General features: G+C 37.4%; 1 protein-coding gene across 8 annotated transcripts in view; it reads left to right on the plus strand.

The window, feature by feature from the left end:
* BCO2 (beta-carotene oxygenase 2) overlaps positions 1–19,302 on the plus strand; it is a 55,368-nt gene that overhangs the window by 468 nt on the left and 35,598 nt on the right. The window contains exons 2-4 of one of the 8 annotated variants that reach the window (XM_082409500.1): positions 163–266; positions 2,272–2,446; positions 17,314–17,518. In XM_082409500.1, the coding sequence (XP_082265626.1) occupies positions 249–266; positions 2,272–2,446; positions 17,314–17,518 (398 nt within the window). In that variant the 5' untranslated portion in view covers positions 163–248. Of the gene's footprint in view, positions 1–49; positions 267–2,271; positions 2,447–9,396; positions 9,506–11,506; positions 12,041–17,313; positions 17,519–19,302 lie in introns of those variants that run through there. The other 7 variants (XM_082409499.1, XM_082409503.1, XM_082409502.1 and 4 more) reach the window with 7 other exon arrangements.

The raw sequence follows: 19,302 nt of genomic DNA on the forward strand, positions 1-19,302 counted from the left end.
TGCATCTGTTCGTCAATTACCTGTCTGGGAAGATTGTAGTTAATGATTTGAAGAATGTGGCTCTAAACCTCCAATTGACTCAAGAAAAGCAAATAAGTCAAGATTGACAAATGTATAGGCTCTTCATCTTATTGTGTGTGTGGTTTTTTTTCTTTCTTTTAGTTATTTGTCAAGGTATAAAGAACTCTACCATTCTTAAGACAGTAAACTTCACGGGGTGTAATCTGACATGGCAGGGAGCAGATCACATGGCCAAGATCTTAAAGGTGATTTTTTTTATGTTTGAACTTTCATGAAAACATATGTGATTGAGGCACATTAATATATTGATACAGATGGCAGTTCATTTTTGTCTTTTGCTACGTGTGAGTGCAGCTTTCGTTTTGTTGAAAGAATATGACCAGTTTTCAGTTTGGGATTCTGCCATTTAGTAAAGATAGTCCACTTAATTTTAGAAATAAGAGATTTAATATATAATAATATTCTAATGTATTTTTAGTTACTGAAAACATTGATTGTGATACTGTGAAAAAACTATGCCATTATAGTCTTCAAGTCTTCAAATGAATCAAGTGTTTATTAGCTGCTGTAGTTTATAAACTAATAAAAATCACTACATCAGCAATTTGTAAATACAGTTTTAAAAATAATGCCTTAACAACTTTATAGTGGTTATAATTACTGTATTTAGGCCTAAAGTTATTTAATAATTTGACATGAAGCCTTCTGAATAGTTTGATGGTGCAGATCAAGGGTAGGTAAACTATGGCTGGTGGGCCAGATCCAGCCCGTTGCCTGGTAAAGAAAGTTACTTTGGAACATAGTCGCACCCATTGTTTACATGATAGCTATGGCTACTTTCACCCTAGCCAGTGGGGTTGAGTCGTTGCAACAGAAACTGTATAGCCCACAAAGCTGGAAATGTTTAAATTTAGATTTTAAAAATTGGAAAATTCTTTGAGCCTATACAGGGCAAGTCCATTGACCCCTGGGGTTGAAAACAGTCAAGAACTTGGGTGCCTAAGCCAAATGGCCTAGGTTCAAATTCCCTTTCTCCCATTTCATAGCAAGTGACCATGGACAAATCACTTAACCTCTGTGCCTCATTATGAGGTTTAAATGAACTAATTTGTATAAATAGTGCCTGGCACATACAAAGCACTGTGTAAGTGATTGCTGTTATTTCTGCTTGGAGCTTTTATATGTTATTGTTAATAGAAAAATGACACTAATGATTTTCGTTTTAGAGTGTCAAAGGCACTTTGAGTCTTATTTTTTCAAGAATGTAATAAGACTTTTTCCATTTAAAGTCAGTGTTCCCTATTACCAAACTTTATTTTATGAATATAAAGAATTGAATGTCTTTAAGACAATACTTGTGGTTAAATGTCAAACCACTATTTTCCCAAGGCGCATCCGACTGGCTGTGCATAGTCCAGGCCTCTAAAGTTGGTGTGCATACCCTAGGGAGCATGTGAGATCCATTTTGTAAATATAGTTTTAAAAATAATGCCTGGGACTTCCCTGGCGGTCCAGCAGTTAAGACTCTGCGCTCCCAATGCAGGGGGCCTGGGTTCGATCCCTGCTCAAGCAGCTAGATCCCACGTGCCTGTCGTAACTAAGAGCCCACATGCCACAACTAAAATATCCGGCATGCTGCAACTAAAGACCTGGCACAGCCAAACAAACAAACAGACAAATAAATAAATATTTTTTAAAAATAAATAAAATAATGCCTTAGGAGTTAGGAAAAGAACATGTTAGAACCTATTTAGCTTTGTCTCATTTAAACACTATCTTTGTAGTTTATAATGTACATACATTATATGTATAGAACTTCATGTATATAATTTGTTAAAAAATAAGATGCATATTAAAAAGTTTTCTTATGGGTTGCCCAGTCAGGTGTTTGGAGACCATCGGAGGACAGAATGATGACATTTAGAGCCTCAGCAATGATAGAATTTAGAACCAATTCCCTGACTTAGAAGATAAGGAAAAGAATTCATAGACTGTAATTGAGTTGTCCAACTTGACATAACTGTTCAAAAGCAGGTCATCCAGTGGCTGGAATCTAATCACTGACCAACTAGAATCTGGGTCACTGGACTCGTAAAGCAGCAGTGACTGTTTAATTTCTCAGGTTGATTCTCCTGGCATATATGCTTGATATGTGTGTGTGTAAATCTCTGACATAGTAAGCCATACTCAGTGGGCACACCCTGTTTCCTTCTTCAAGCATCTTAATTTCATCCCATTAAATCTTTGAAGTATCAGACTACCGGAAGGCATGAAGAAACCTGGGCTGAGAGTCTTCGTTCCAGGAGACCTGATCTTGACTGTATGGCTGGTTTGAGGCGCATCACTCTGAACTGCAACACGCTCATTGGTGACCTGGATACAAGTGCTTTTGCAGAATCTCTTAGTGAGGATTTGTGGCTTAGAGGTAAATTCTAAAATTGAAAATATTGAATTTTTAATATGATATATGCTTAGCTTTTGGCATGATACTGTTGTGATAGGATTTTTTTTAAAGCCTCATTTTAGTGATAACCTTTATTTTGCTTTTAATCTGTCTCTAAGAGTTGCATATATTCTTTATAGAAACTACAGAGTAACAAGAGAACAATTACCTGTAATCTTAATACCCAGACATAATCACTGTTCATTTTGGTGCATACACTTTCAGTCTTTTATTTTTCTGTAAACATATTTGTACACTTAGTGATTACAAAAATAGAATTGTAGTATACTTGCTGTTTCATATTCCTGCTTTTTTCAATTAATGATGTATCATGTAGTATTCCATCGTATTGATGTCCCATAGTTTAATCAATTCTTTGCAATTAGATTTACACAGTTTGCTTTTCCCTGTCAGAAACAATGTGAATACGTTGTATATACGTCTCTGTGTCCACTGGGATTACTTCTGTAGAATAAGGTCCTAGAAGTGGAATGACTAAGTGTGACATATTTTTAAGACTTTTTTTTTTTTTTATACTGCAGGTTCTTATTAGTCATCAGTTTTATACACATCAGTGTATACATGTCAATCCCAATCGCCCAGTTCAGCATACCACTATCCCCACGCCACCGTGGTTTTCCCCCCTTGGTGTCCATACGTTTGTTCTCTACATCTGTGTCTCAACTTCTGTCCTGCAAACCGGTTCATCTGTACCATTTTTCTAGGTTCCACATACATGCGTGAATATACGATATTTGTTTTTCTCTTTCTGACTTACTTCACTCTGTATGACAGTCTCTAGATCCAGCCACGTCTCAACAAATGACTCAATTTCGTTCCTTTTTATGGCTGAGTAATATTCCATTGTATATATGTACCATAACTTCTTTATCCATTCGTCTGTCTATGGGCATTTAGGTTGCTTCCATGCCCTGGCTCTTGTAAATAGTACTGCAGTGAACATTGGGATGCATGTGTCTTTTTGAATTATGGTTTTCTCTGGGTATATGCCCAGTAGTGGGATTGCTGGGTCATATGGTAATTCTATTTTTAGTTTTTTAAGGAACCTCCATACTGTTCTCCGTACTGGCGGTATCAATTTCCATTCCCACCAACAGTGCCAGAGGGTTCCCTTTTCTCCACACCCTCTCCAGCATTTGTTGTTTGTAGATTTTCTAATGATGCCCATTCTAACTGGTGTGAGGTGATAGCTCATTGTAGTTTTGATTTGCATTTCTCTAATAATTAGTGATGTTGAGCAGCTTTTCATGTGCTTCTTGGCCATCTGTATGTCTTCTTTAGAGAAATGTCTGTTTAGGTCTTCTGCCCATTTTTGGATTGGGTTATTTGTTTCTTTAATATTGAGCCGCATGAGCTGTTTATATATTTTGGAGATTAATCGTTTGTCCGTTGATTCGTTTGCGAGTATTTTCTCCCATTCTGAGGGTTGTCTTTTCGTCTTATTTTTGGTTTCCTTTGCTGTGCAAAAGCTCTGACGTTTCATTAGGTCCCATTTATGTGTTTTTGTGTTTATTTCCGTTACTCTAGGAGGTGGATCAAAAAAGGTCTTGCTGTGATTTATGTCAAAGAGTGTTCTTCCTATGTTTTCCTCTAAGAGTTTTATAGTGTGCGGTCTTACATTTAGGTCTCGAATCCATTTTGAGTTTATTTTTGTGTCTGGTGTTAAGGAGTGTTCTAATTTCATTCTGTTACATGTAGCTGTCCAGTTTTCCCAGCACCACTTATTGAAGAGAGTGTCTTTTCTCCATTGTCTATCTTTGCCTCCTGTGTCATCGATTAGTTGACCGTAGGTGTGTGGGTTTATCTCTGGGCTTTCTATCTTGTTCCATTGATCGATGTTTCTGTTTTTGTGCCAGTACCATACTGTCTTGATTACTGTAGCTTTGTAGTATAGTCTGAAGTCAGTGAGTCTGATTCCTCCAGCTCCGTTTTTTTCCCTCAAGACTGCTTTGGCTCTTCGGGGTCTTTTGTGTCTCCATACACATTTTAAGATGATTTGTTCTAGTTCCGTAAAAAATGCTATTGGTAGTTTGATAGGGATTGCATTGAATCTGTAGATTGCTTTGGGTAGTATAGTCATTTTCCCAATATTGATTCTTCTAATCCAAGAACATAGTATGTCTCTGCATCTGTTGGTATCATCTTTAATTTCTTTCATCAGTGTCTTATAGTTTTCTGCATACAGGTCTTTTGTCTCCCTAGGTAGGTTTATTCCTAGGTATTTTATTCTTTCTGTTGCAGTGGTAAATGGGAGTGTTTCCATAATTTCTCTTTCAGATTTTTCATCATTAGTGTATAGGAATGCAAGAGATTTCTGTGCATTAATTTTGTATCCTGCAACTTTACCAAATTCATTGATTAGCTCTAGTAGTTTTCTGGTAACATCTTTAGGATTCTTTATGTATAGTATCATGTCATCTGCAGACAGTGACAGTTTTACTTCTTCTTTTCCAATTTGTATTACTTTTATTTTTTTTTCTTCTCTGATTTCCATGGGTAGGACTTCCAAAACTATGTTGAATAATAGTGGTGAGAGTGGACATCCTTGTCTCGTTCCTGATCTTAGAGGAAATGCTTTCAGTTTTTCACCATTGAGAATGATGTTTGCTGTGGGTTTGTCGTATATGGTCTTTATTATGTTGAGGTAGGTTCCCTCTATGCCCACTTTCTGGAGAGTTTTTATCGTAAATGGGTGTTGAATTTTGTCAAAAGCTTTTTCTGCCTCTATTGAGATGATCATATGGTTTTTATTCTTCAATTTGTTAATATGGTGTATCCCATTGATTGATTTGCGTATATTGAAGAATCCTTGCATCCCTGGGATAAATCCCACTTGATCGTGGTGTATGGTCCTTTTAATGTGTTGTTGGATTCTGTTTGCTAGTATTTTGTTGAGGATTTTTGCATCTATATTCATCAGTGATATTGGTCTGTAATTTTCTCTTTTTGTAGTGTCTTTGTCTGGTTTTGGTATCAGGGTGATGGTGGCCTCATAGAATGAGTTTGGGAGTGTTCCTTCCTCTGCCGTTTTTTGGAAGAGTTTGAGAAGGATGGGTGTTAGCTCTTCTCTAAATGTTTGATAGAATTCACCTGTGAAGCCATCTGGTCCTGGACTTTTGTTTGTTGGAAGATTTTTAATCACAGTTTCAATTTCATTCCTTGTGATTGGTCTCTTCATATTTTCTGTTTCTTCCTGGTTCAGTCTTGGAAAGTTATACCTTTCTAAGAATTTGTCCATTTCTCCCAGGTTGTCCATTTTATTGGCATAGAGTTGCTTGTAGTAGTCTCTTAGGATGCTCTGTATTTCTGCGGTGTCTGTTGTAACTTCTCCTTTTTCATTTCTAATTTTATTGATTTGAGTCCTCTCCCTCTTTTTCTTGATGAGTCTGGCTAAGGGCTTATCAATTTTGTTTATCTTCTCAAAGAACCAGCTTTTAGTTTTATTGATCTTTGCTATTGTTTTCTTTGTTTCTATTTCACTTATGTCTGCTCTGATCTTTATGATTTCTTTCCTTCTGCTAACTTTGGGTTTTGTTTGTTCTTCTTTCTCTAGTTCCTTTAGGTGTTAGGTTAGATTGTTTACTTGAGATGTTTCTTGTTTCTTGAGGTAGGCTTGTATAGCTATAAAGTTCCCTCTTAGAACTGCTTTTGCTGCATCCCGTAGGTTTTGGATCGTCGTGTTTTCATTGTCATTTGTCTCTAGGTATTTTTTTATTTCCTCTTGGATTTCTTCAGTGATCTCTTTGATATTTAGTAACGTATTGTTTAGCCTCCGTGTGTTTGTGTTTTTTACGTTTTTTTCCCTGTAATTGATTTCTAATTTCATAGCGTTGTGGTCAGAAAAGATGCTTGATATGATTTCAATTTTCTTAACTTTACTGAGGCTTGATTTGTGACCCAAGATGTGATCTATCCTGGAGAGTGTTCCGTGCACACTTGAGAAGAAAGTGTAATGTGCAGTTTTTGGATGGAATCTCCTATAAATATCAATTACATCTATCTGGTCTATTGCCTCATTTAGAGCTTCTGTTTCCTTATTTATTTTCATTTTGGATGATCTGTCCATTGGTGTAAGTGAGTTGTTCAAGTCCCCCACTATTATTGTGTTATTGTCGATTTCCTCTTTTATAGCTGTTAGCAGTTGCCTTATGTATTGAGGTGCTCCTATGTTGGGTGCATATATATTTATAATTGTTATATCTTCTTCTTGGATTGATCCCTTGATCTTTATGTAGTGTCCTTCCTTGTCTCTTGTAACATTCTTTATTTTTTTTATTTTTTTATTTTTTTAATTATTAGCACCTTTAGTTATTATTTATTTATTTATTTATTTGGCTGTGTTGGGTCTTCGTTTCTGTGCGAGGGCTTCCTGTAGTTGCGGCAAGCGGGGGCCAGTCTTCATCACGGTGCACGGGCCTCTCACTATCGTGGCCTGTCTTGTTGCGGAGCACAGGCTCCAGACGCTCAGGCTCAGTAGTTGTGGCTCACGGGCCTAGTTGCTCCGTGGCATGTGGGATCTTCCCAGACCAGGGCTCGAACCCGTGTCCCCTGCATTAGCAGGCAGATTCTCAACCACTGTGCCACCAGGGAAGCCCCATTCTTTATTTTAAAGTCTATTTTATGTGGTATGGGTATAGCTACTCCAGCTTTCTTTTGATTTCCATTTGCATGGAATATCTTTTTCCATCCCCTCACTCTCAGTCTGTATGTGTCCCTAGGTCTGAAGTGGGTCTCTTCTAGACAGCATATTTGTGTGTCTTGTTTTTGTATCCATTCAGCAAGCCTGTGTCTTTTGGTTGGAGCATTTAATCCATTCACGTTTAAGGTAATTATCGATATGTATGTGCCCATGACGGTTTTCTTAATTGTTTTGGGTTTGTTTTCGTAGATCCTTTTCTTCTCTTGTGTTTCCCGTTTAGAGAAGTTCCTTTAGCATTTGTTGTAGAGCTGGTTTGGTGGTGCTGAATTCTCTTAGCTTTTGCTTGTCTGTAAAGGTTTTGATTTCTCCATCGAATCTGAATGAGATCCTTGCTGCGTAGAGTAATCTTGGTTTTAGTTTCCTCCCTTTCATCCCTTTAAGTATATCATGCCACTCCCTTCTGGCTTGTAGAGTTTCTGCTGAGAAATCAGCTGTTAACCTTATGCGAGTTCCCTTGTATGTTTTTTGTCGTTTTTCCCTCGATGCTTTCAGTAATTTTTCTTTGTCTTTATTTTTTGGCAAGTTGATTACTATGTGTCTTGGCGTGTTTCTCCTTGGGTTTATCCTGTATGGGACTCACTGCGCTTCCTGGACTTGGGTGGCTATTTCCTTTCCCACGTTAGGGAAGTTTTCGACTATAATCTCTTCAAGTATTTTCTCTGGTCCTTTCTCTCCCTCTTCTCCTCTGGGACCCCTATAATGCGAATGTTGTTGCATGTAATGTTGTCCCAGAGGTCTCTTAGGCTGTCTTCATTTCTTTTCATTCTTTTTTCTTCATTCTGTTCCGCAGCAGTGAATTCCACCATTCTGTCCTCCAGGTCACTTATCCATTCTTCTGCCTCAGTTATTCTGCTATTGATTCCTTCTAGTGTAGATTTCATTTCAGTTATTGTATTGTTCATCTCTGTTTGTTTGTTCTTTGATTCTTCTAGGTCTTTGTGAAACATTTCTTGCATCTTCTCTATCTTTGCCTCCATTGTTTTTCCGAGGTCCTGGATCATCTTCACTATCCTTATTCTGAATTCTTTTTCTGGAAGGTTGCCTATCTCCACTTCATTGAGTTGTTTTTCTGGGGTTTTAGCTTGTTCCTTCATCTGGTACATAGCCCTCTGCCTTTTCATCTTTTCTATCTTTCTGTGAATGTGGTTTTTGTTCCACAGGCTGTGGGACTGTAGTTCTTCTTTCTTCCGCCTTTTTAAGACTGTTGATACACACTGCCAAATTACCATCCAGAAACGCTATGCCAATTTGTAGTCCACCCCAACAGTGGATGTGAAGCCTGCCTCACACAAACACTGGCTTGTAGCACTTTTTAAAAAGTGTAAAACTACAAAAATGAGTACCTCTTCCTTTTTCATGCAAGTGGGATTACTCCAAATTTCATAACTTTTTTCAGTTAATTTAGCAAGTCAGTAAATTTGCATCTACTGCATCATTTTTTGTGAGTGTTCAGTGTTCCATTATATGAATATGCCACAGTACACATAGCTTATTCATTCTTGTATATAAGCTGTGTCCAGTTTTTCAGTTCCAAATAGTACTCTGATATGTATCCTTGCCTATATCTCTGACTATTTCTTTTGGTTAAATACTTAGAAAGAGAGTTGTTGGATCAAAAGGGTATACACATTTTAAAGGCTTGGCTCAATCTGATAGGAGAATAACCACATGTTGTTTTATTTTGAATTCCTTTGATTTACTGGTGGGTTTACTGGCTGTTTGTATTAATTTGGCTAGTTGGTTAATTACACCCTGTGTCCATTCTTCTGTAGTGAGAGGTTGTAACGGTTGTATCCTATCCTGTCAGATCCATATGTCTGACTTTCTGTTTCTGTGTGTCATGGGGTGTTGAAAGACTCCAGTTATTTTAATGTGATGGTCCACACAACACTTAAGAAAATGACTCATGATAGTTTCCTTTCATGTAATATTTTTTAATACCTGCGCTTTTGTGATGATCCCTTTTGTTTAAGTGAGTAGGTTGTTCAGCCCCAGAACTACTAGAATTCATGATCATTTGTTCTAGTTTTTGTCTGACCTTTTACTGAGAGAGTTCTTGACCATCATACTTTCATGATAGGTTTTTAGTATGTACTGTGTCTTCACACCTTGTTTGAATTTGTTATTATTTGTATTCTCCTAGACTGGTCTTTTTTGCTCTAAAACTAACAGTTAGTACATTTCTTCTCTTTCGTTTTCCCCTTTTAACTAGTTTGAAGTGTGATTTGAAGCTCAAGATCATGATCAAAAGAATGCAGTGCCTTTCTCAGCTCCACCAGTTTTTGCTTCTGAGGTTTACATGCCACTGCTGCCCTTGCTAAGTATGAACTGAGGTTCATTTTGTGACGTTTTTTTCTCATAGGTTATATACAGTTATTCTTCAGTTCTGTAATTGTAGAATATGTTAGATGATTTATTGGTACTGAAGGCAGGGTTATCATTGCACATCCAAAAGGTGCTTTTGTTTTGTTTTGTTTTGTTTTTGTTTTTTGCTTTATTGGAGTGTAATTCGTTTACAATGGTGTGTTAGTTTCTGCTTTGTAACATAGTGAATCAGCTATATATTTACATATATCCCCATATCTCCTCCCTCTTGCGTTTCCCTCCCAGCCTCCCTATCCCACCCCTCTAGGTGGTCACAAAGCACCCAGCTGATCTCCCTGTGCTGTGCTGCTGCTTCTCACTAGCTGTTTTACACTTGGTAGTGTATATATGTCCATGCCAGTCTCTCACTTCATCCCAGCTTACCCTTCCCCCTCCCCATGACCTCAGGTCCATTCTCTACACCTGCGTCTTTCTTCCTGTCCTGCCCCTAGGTTCTTCATAACCATTTTCTTTTTTTTTAGATTCCATGTATATGTGTTAGCATACGGTATTTGTTTTTCTCTTTCTGACTTACTTCACTCTGTATGACAGAATCTAGGTCCATCCATAGAAATGGGATTTTTAAATACTGAGTGCAACAGGAAGACTGTCTCTGAGTTGATATGACAAATCAGCTGGATTTTGAGTTATTCTGTTACCTTAGAGTTATTTAATGTTTAAATATGAAGATGACTCTGCCAGCCCATCATCATTAAGAAATATTCTTGAGTTATTTTTTTTCTAAGCATTTGTTATTAATGTGAAAGATAAGGCTAACATTGTTTCAGAGTGGATTTCGTATTATATTTGTTATATCTGGATAGTGTCACCATTCTTCAGCATCTGGTTCTTCCCTGTGCAGGTTAAATTTGATCATTTCATTGGGTGTGTATAAGACTAGGGAACTGATTTTTAGTCACAGTGTGTTTACTGGTCAGAACAGCTACCTCCTGGGGAAAAAGTTCCTGAAAGCCTAATTAAGGCTTATTTTTTAATCAAATTGGATGTCTTTGGTACCATCCACATGAGAATAATTATCTCACATCTGGAAATATGCTATTGCAGGAATATATTTGCCCTTTAATTTATACTTGTCACTCTTTCATTTCAATAAGATTTCATTAAGTTTATAAATTATTTTTCACCAATTACAAATCAAAATATATATTGAGTCTCTTTGTACATCATAATCTGCTAGACACTGTGGGGAGTACAGAATAGTTTAAGATACTCTGTTCTCCCTTCTGACAAGTTTAACCACTCCTTTTTTTTTTTTTAACATCTGTATTGGAGCATAATTGCTTTACGATGGTGTGTTAGTTTCTGCTTTATAACAAAGTGAATCAGCTATACATATATATATATCCCCATATCCCCTCCCTCCTGCGTCTCCCTCCCACCCTCCCTATCCCACCTCTCAATGTGGTCACAAGGCACCGAGCTGATCTCCCTGTGTAACCACTCTTTTCTTGAAATACACTTACGTGTCTTTGCTAGGAAGACAGGATATGTCAATGTTAAAAGTACTTCTGTGGCACTGCTATTAACTACCTCTAGTGGGAGTTACTAGAAGGCTTTGGCAAGGGGGTCAGATAGGTAGATTTTGAAATGGGTTTTTGAAAAGGAAAGAGGGAGGATATTTCAGGCAGGGAAAAATTTGTTCAGAGGCACAGAAGAACAAAAACATGTGGTAAGTCATTTTACTGGGCTGAGAATTCACAAAGGGGAATAGTGTATCGTCTAAACTGCTAGACAGCAGGACAGAATCTGTTCTCAATTTGTATCACAGTATTTGATACATTGGAGCTCAGAAATGTTTGTTAAATTAATAAAATTATATATGGTTATTAGTTTTTTAAGGGTATACCTTCACAGGGCTTTAGTCATACTAGATTGTTAGAGAATGTTTTGCAAATTAAATGAATAGAAAAGGAAAGGTGAAATGCTAGAAAGGCAGAGAGACAAAGGATGAAAGGTACGTTGTGGCCAGATTGTAAAGTCCTTTGTTGACAGATTAAATTTGGACTTTATTCTGTAAAGGAAGAGGAGATCTGAATCATTCAGAGGAGAGGAGTGGCGTAATGAAATTGATCCCCTGGATCAACTGACTTAATTGTAGTGTGAGGACAGATTTGAAAGAGGAAAGTTTAGGGAGGGAGACCACTATTGGTGGTCCAATTTCAGTATTTCTAACAACAATTTACTATAGATAGGTTGTTGGGATACTTGTTCTGGAAATGAGACTGAGAGCGGTTGCAGGCATTTTGAGGTCCTGCCCTTTAATCCCCACCCCCTTCTATTCTGTCAGTGAGCCAGGGACAGCCCAGGAAGTGAGTGTTTCACTGCCAGTCAGTGTGAGGATTTGCGAATCACAGGATCTGCTGCTACTGAACTGAATACAAAGATGTTTTTTCAAATCTTTCTACGTTTTGTCAGCAACCTTTCTACCATTGTAACTGGTTTCCTTTCTGTGATAGTACACCGGATTCCAGGTAGGGGATTTGCCCCTTCCTCTTCCTCTTTCTCCTTTTCCTACCAGCCTGAACTTAGATCTCTGTGCCTCTTTCCTGAAGAACACTAGGGGCTTCTCAAGTTTTCTGATCTGTGTGGAGCAGATACAGGCGGCAGCACTGCAGAGCTGGGAGTTGAAGAAGATTGAGTCAGGATTTGTTTACTTGTTGTCAGGGAAATAGCCTTTCTGTTTGTATATTTTATACAACATAAAGGGGTGGGATTCAGGGTTTCGGAATTCTCTTGGATCTGCAATAGGAAAAATATTCCCTATTTAGAATTTTCTCATTTGAAAATCACTGCTACATGTTCTAATGTAAATGTTTGGTTCTTCTGTTTGCATTCTGGGGGACTGCCTTAAAACCTCTGTTTATTGTTTTGTAGCTTTCTATTGTATCTACTAACTAACTGTTACATGATTTTATTCTTGAAATTGGCTGATATAGAACTATTAGAAATCATACTGATATGCACTAAAAACTTTAAAATTATTTAATTTGGGGGGAGTGGTGATGGTATGATGGACTGGGAGATTGGGATTGATATATATACACTAATATGTATAAAATGGATAACTAATAAGAACCTGCTGTATAAAAAAATAAATAAAATTCAAAAATTCAAAAACAAAACAAAACAAAAAACCAAGAAAAAACCTCATTGTCCTTCAACCACACATTCCCATTGTTCTTGAAACGTGCTTTATGGGAGGATGGCACCTGAAGAGGGAAAATAACAACCGCCCAGGCTGTTATATCTTTCTGATAAATATCAAGCTGCAGTCACTTGTGAATGTTTCCCTCATTAGGTTTGGATAATTAATTGCTGAGTCTTGCTGCTTTCTTTTGAGAAAGGGGCAGTATATAAAATATATTTTATAAATAAAAATATGCTGCATCTGATTTAAGAATAAATGCTCAATTTCAGGGCTGCAAAAAAATAAAAAATAAAAAAATAAACTTATTTAATTCAATAATGTAGTGCTTGCTCTATGTAAGGCAAATGTGTTAGGTAATGGGGTGGAGACAAAAACAAGACCCTGTACTCGAGTACTAGTAGTAGAAGTCATAAAGTATATTCATCTTTATCACACTAGGTGGAGTAAGACAAATGCCGTAAGAGAGCTAAAACGGATGCTGTGTGATTTCAGACTAAGGAGAATCAGTTCTTACTATATGAAGTGGGAATATTGTGTTTATGAAGCTGGTGACATGGGCACTGCATCTTGAAGGATGCATCACCTTAAGTAGATGAGAAATATCCTAGGTGAAGACAGGTATACAGTTATGATGAGAAGAGACTGGAGAGTGGTCGAGTTTGGCTGGAGGAGAGGGTATTAGTGAGAGGCATTACTGGACAGGTAGGTTGGTGTGAGACTGTACAGTGCCTTCATCAATGCCTGGCCAGGTAGTTTAGACCTTATTTGGTAGACAGTGAGGAGTCATTAGTAAAGGTTTTATGGAGGAATATACAACACAATCACATCTGTGCTTAGAAGATGAATTTAGTAGCAGTGCTCCCTAATGCTTTTACGTTATAGCTCACATAGAAAATGATAATATTTTTACTGCATACTGGAGTAAATTGGATGGGATCTGGAACCCCATGAGCTGCTTAGAGATGGAGGTGATTGACATGGGGCCTCTGGCCATCCTAAGGGCTAAGGGGATCAAGAGGCCCACCAATTAGGAAGCTCTGGCATAGATGATAGCTTCCCTATCTAGTTTCAATTAAGAGGCTGTGATAATATCCATCTAAGAGGTTGTGAGGACCTAAATTATGACAGTAGAAAGGAAGTTACTGCTAGGCAAGAGAATATGAAGCATCAGTGTTTATGAGAACAGGTTCAGGCTGGAAGAAAAATTTAGGGAGCTGCCCAGGAGAGGTGGACTGGTAAAAATCTTTACAAAGGATTTGTCCCAGGCACCCTTGCAAACTTCTGAGCCCTAGTAATTTATAATGGCTACCCTATCTCATCCCCTTGTCCTCTTCCTGGCATTGTGTGTGTATAATCAGCAGAATTTAACCACTTAGTGATTGTTAGGGGGACAGTGAAGGAAGACAAATTCAAGGCCCACAGAGATTTTGAAGCTAGGTTATTTAGCAGGTGGGAAAATTGATTTGGAAGGGGGAAAATGAAAAATTCTCTTTTGACATGTTGAGAGTCACTTGCAAGAAGTAATTGGTGAAAATAGGGGACTAGATGAGATTACCAAGGGAGAGTGCTGAGATTAAAGAGTAAAGGTCCAAGGTCAGACTTTAGGAACACATTCATGAGGTGATGAGGAACCAATAAAGGGAATTAACTTTTGGAAATTATCTACTATTATTATATTTAATTATGATGATGGACTTGAACAGGAAGTTTTATCTGCCTTTTATTCTCATTATCCACATTTTATCATTGAAAAATCTGAGGCTTAGAGTGATTAGTAACTTGCCCAAGGTTGTTAGCTAGTAAGTAGGAAGCTGACATAAAGCAAACAAAGAGGAAGCAGGAAAGTTAGAAAAGTGCAATGTCTCGGAAGCTAAGAAGAGAAAGGGGTTTAAGGAGCTGTTGCCTACATTATCAAGCACTATGGAAAATATGAAGAATATATAATAAACTGCCACCAGCATGCTATGGAGTACAGAACATATAAACATGTAAATATTTTCTAAAATGTAAAATGTTTTAAGTTCATGAATCTCTATTCAGACAAATACCCAATCAGGGTATTCAGTTTACTTCTACTTAAGTAAGAGGAGTAAAAGATCCGACCTCAGGGAACTTATTTTAATCTAAGAGTGAAAATAAGGTAAATATGCATAATAATAATAAAAGTAGTAAGATAAATACCAGAGGGTTTCCTTTTCTAAGTTTTCAAAGCATCCTCTTTATACCTCTAATCTTCTGGCTCTCAAATTTTATTGTAATATGCCTAAGAATACCTGCTTGCCCTACCTCAGAGATTCTGATTAGGTCCAGAGTGGGGTCCATGAATCTGCGCATTAGCAATAACACCAGGTATTTCTGTTACAAGTAGACCCCAGGCCAGACCTTGAGAAATAATGCTCAAACAAAACGCTGACTACAGTATAAATGATCTACTTGTATGTCTGTTTCCTAGGCAGTGAGTTCCTTTACATCTGAGTTCTAACACTTTTTAATCCCTCAGCAGTGCCTATCACTTTGTTGAATGAATAAATAATTCAAAGAAAGAAGATATTACATCTTGTTGATTGGTCATTGAAAGCTACATAAATAATAATAGGTAACATTGTTTGAGGGACTTCCCTGGTGGCGAAGTGGTTGGGAATCCGCCTGCCAATGCAGGGGACACAGGTTCGATCCCTGGTCCGGGAAGATCCCACATGCCATGGAGGAACTAAGCCCGTGCATCACAACTACTGAGTTTGTGCTCTAGAGCCCGCAAGCCACAACTACTGAGCCCCTGTGCCACAGTTACTGAAACCCACGTGCCTAGAGCCTGTGCTCCGCAACAAGGGAAGCCACCACAATGAGAAGCCCATGCACTGCAATGAAGAGTAGCCCCTGCTCACCGCAACTAGAGAAAGCCTGCACGCAGCAACGAAGACCCAATGCAGTCAAAAATAAATAAATAAAAAATAAATAAATTTATAAAAAAAGACACAAAAAATTGTTTGAGTATTTACTATGTTCTAAAAACTTTATATAACCTGTTTATTATTTATAGCCTTAGGAGCAATAAGGATTATTATTATTCCCGTCTTAGAAGGAGGAAGCAACACAGAGAGGTGTTCTTCCTCAAGGCTAATTATTTGGAAAATGGGAGGCCAAGATTTGAACCCAAGCATTCTAGAGCCAGTCAGAGCCTGGGCCCACACTCTTAAGTATTACACTATGCTGCCTCTTAAAGGAAATAGCATTTCAGATAGACTTTGAACAATAGATACAATTTCCTTAGGGATAGATTAGTGGGAAGGACATTCAGGGTGAAAGTGAATTTTCTTTGGGAAATCAGGAAATAGTTGGGTTTGACCAAATTGTTACTTATAGGAAAGTAGAAGGACTCAAGTGCTCTAAACTCAATTTTTGAAAGAGTTGGAAGAAGTGGGATAATAGATACAATACTATAAAATGTTTTGCTAAAACAATAGTGTCCCTATGTTTTAGTTAGGTTTTCTAGTTTAGACTTCATCACTGTTAAAGTTTTATGAAATAAAATAAAGGACTATATTTTATAGTATCTAATTAATTATGTACTTGACCACCCCTCTGTGTTAGGAAATACTGCCTGTGAACACTGAATAAATATGAAATAAAGGGATAATTTTCAGCTCTCTATTATAAAATAATGACTTTTTTGTGGCTTTTGAATTTCAGGTAATTTCAGACCAGGTTTCACTGCATAATTTAATTTATGATACCTTTTTCCTAGAAAATGCCATGTTCATTCATGGGTGTACCATTAAAATAGCAGAAATTAGGGGCTCCACTGGTGGCGCAGTGGTTAAGAATCCGCCTGCCAATGCAAGGAACATGGGTTTGAGCTCTGGTCCAGGAAGACCCCACATGCCGTGGAGCAACTAAGCCCGAGCGTCACAACTACTGAGCCCACGTGCCACAACTACTGAAGCCCGCGTGCCTAGTGCCTGTGCTCTGCAACAAGAGAAGCCACTGCAATGAGAAGCCCACGCACTGCAACAAAGAGTAGTCCCCGCTCACCACAACTAGAGAAAGCCCGTGTGCAGCAATGAAGACCCAACGCAGCCAAAAATAAATAAATAAATAAAATTTTTAAAAAACAGCAGAAATTAAATTGCAGATCCTATTAAATTCTCATAAATCACTATGAAATCTTTGGGATCACATTCTGGTGTACCTAAAGTACTGAGGTCAATGTAATTATGATAATATTGAATGGTGGGTATTTTTTATTATAACAATGATGTGTAGCTATTAGTACATCTGTGCTTAGCATGTAGATTCAGTGTTGTGAAAAGACCAGCATTGTTCAACTATGAGAAATGACAATAGTGGTAACTAAAGTCCTGAGTTAATTCTTAGGCAGATTTGTACGGCAAGAACACAAAAAGGATTATTGTGGTTCAAAAATGGAGAACCAAAGAGTTGGTGGTCTGAGAATGAGGAAGGAGAGGAATTTGGGGACTATATTTGGTGTTAGGTTTATACTTCCCTTACCAGTAGATGAGATTATTGTCTATGGAGAAACAGGAATGTTCATAGAAGATTGGTAAAATTTTTGTGCTTTTGATTTACTCTTCACAGTGTTGAAGACGTACATGGAAAATACTCATCAGAAAAAAGTGATTTTCAGTAAGCGGAAGAGCCTTCCATGTATTGCACCACTTTTAACCACGGTGGAGGAGACTCCGCAGATCATCTCTGCTCGAGTCCGGGGACATTTTCCTAAGTGGCTCAATGGCTGTCTGCTTCGAATTGGACCTGGGAAGTTCGAGTATGGGAAGGATAAGTAAGCCTTGATTTTGGAGAACAGTTTGGATTTCTTAGCATGGACTGGTTCTATGGCATATGCATTAATATCTGCTTCCTCTCTGAGGCTAACATTGCCATGCAATCCCTTTGATTACAGATGAGGAAACTATAGTCTACAGAAAAAAATGGAGATTTAATTCTTTTTTAAAAGTTTTGACTTTTCTGCTTTGCAGAATATTGTAAATTTTAAGTCACCTGAAAGTTTATGCTAAAAGAGAAGTGTCAGGAACGATCTATAGGATTAGCAAGCTCTATTTCATCACAAGTTTCTGAAGGAAGGGGCAATGTCTTCACCTCATACCACTCCCTTACCCAGTACTCCCCAGACACAATGGCTCTTTCAGTTCCTCAAACCAGGCATGTTTATTTTTGCTCAGGGTCTTGGCATTGGCTTGCTCATCTCTCTTCCCAAGTCTGATTCTTGTCATTCAGATATGAGCTCAAATTTCACATCCTTTGAGCCTTCCCTGATCTCCCAATCTAAAAATGCTACTATTTTTTATATTACCTATTTTAATTATCTGCATTATCAATATCCAGTATATTTTTGTTTGTTTATTTATTTATTAGCTGTGTTTCCTCACTAGATGGCAGTTGCATGATGGTGGGGACGTTTTCTTGTTCAACCCATATCCCCAATATCTAGGATAATGCCCTATACTTAAATAGCACTCAATAAATATATGTAAATAATTGAAAAAACCCAATAACTCTTTAGTGAATTATTTCTCTGTGTGTCTACTAGGGACATGAAGTGATGTGAAGAAACCACTATGGTCAGGAAGAAATCTACTTTGCTTTAAACATTTAAAAATATTTGAAACTTCTTTTTCATTGTGAAAGTTTTTACCTGTATAAAACTTTTTGATGTATAGAACAGAGTGTGGGAAAAGTGTGTACCACATGCTCTGTTAGCACTTTGGTGTATTTCCTGCTAATCTCTATAGATTTGTTTTAAATAATCACAATCATATGTAGAATTTTTTTTAGTGAAGTATAATTGACATATAACATTATACTAGTTTCAGGTGTACAACATAATGATTCAGTATTTGTATGTATTGTGAAATGATCATCACAATAAGTCTAGTTAACATTCATCACCATACATAGTTACAAAATTTTTTTTCTTATGATGAGGACTTTTAAGATTTACTCTCAGCAACTTTCAAATATGCAATAAGTATTATTAACTATAGTCACCATGCTGTACATTACATCCCTTATTTATTTTATAACTGGACGTTTGTACCTTTTCATCCCCTTCACCTCTTGCAATCACCAGTCTATTCTCTGTATCTATGAGCTTGTTTTTCTTTTTCTTTTTTTTTTTTTTAAGATTCTACATATAAGTGAGATCATATGGTATTTGTCTTTCTCTGTCTGGCTTATTTCACTTAGCATAATGCCCTCAAGCTCTATTCATGTTGCAAATGACAACATTTCTTTCCTTTTTATGGCTGAGTATTATTCCATTGTGTATATAGATGCCACAGCTTCTTTATCCATTCATCTGTCCATGGGCACTTAGGTTGTTTCCATATCTCAGGTACTGTAAATAATGCTGCAGTAAACATGAGGGTGCATATATCTTTTTGAGTTAGTGTTTCTGATTTCTTTGGATAAATATCCAGAAGTGGAATTGCTGGATCATATGGTAGTTCTATTTTTAATTTTTTGAAGAACCTCCATACAGGTTTCCGTAGTGGCTGTACTAATTTACTTTTTCACCAACAGTGCGTGAGTGTTCTCTTTTCTGCA

Source organism: Balaenoptera physalus (genome assembly GCF_965194825.1).
Source record: "Balaenoptera physalus genome assembly, chromosome: 10".
NCBI classification, from domain to species: Eukaryota; Metazoa; Chordata; class Mammalia; order Artiodactyla; family Balaenopteridae; genus Balaenoptera; species Balaenoptera physalus.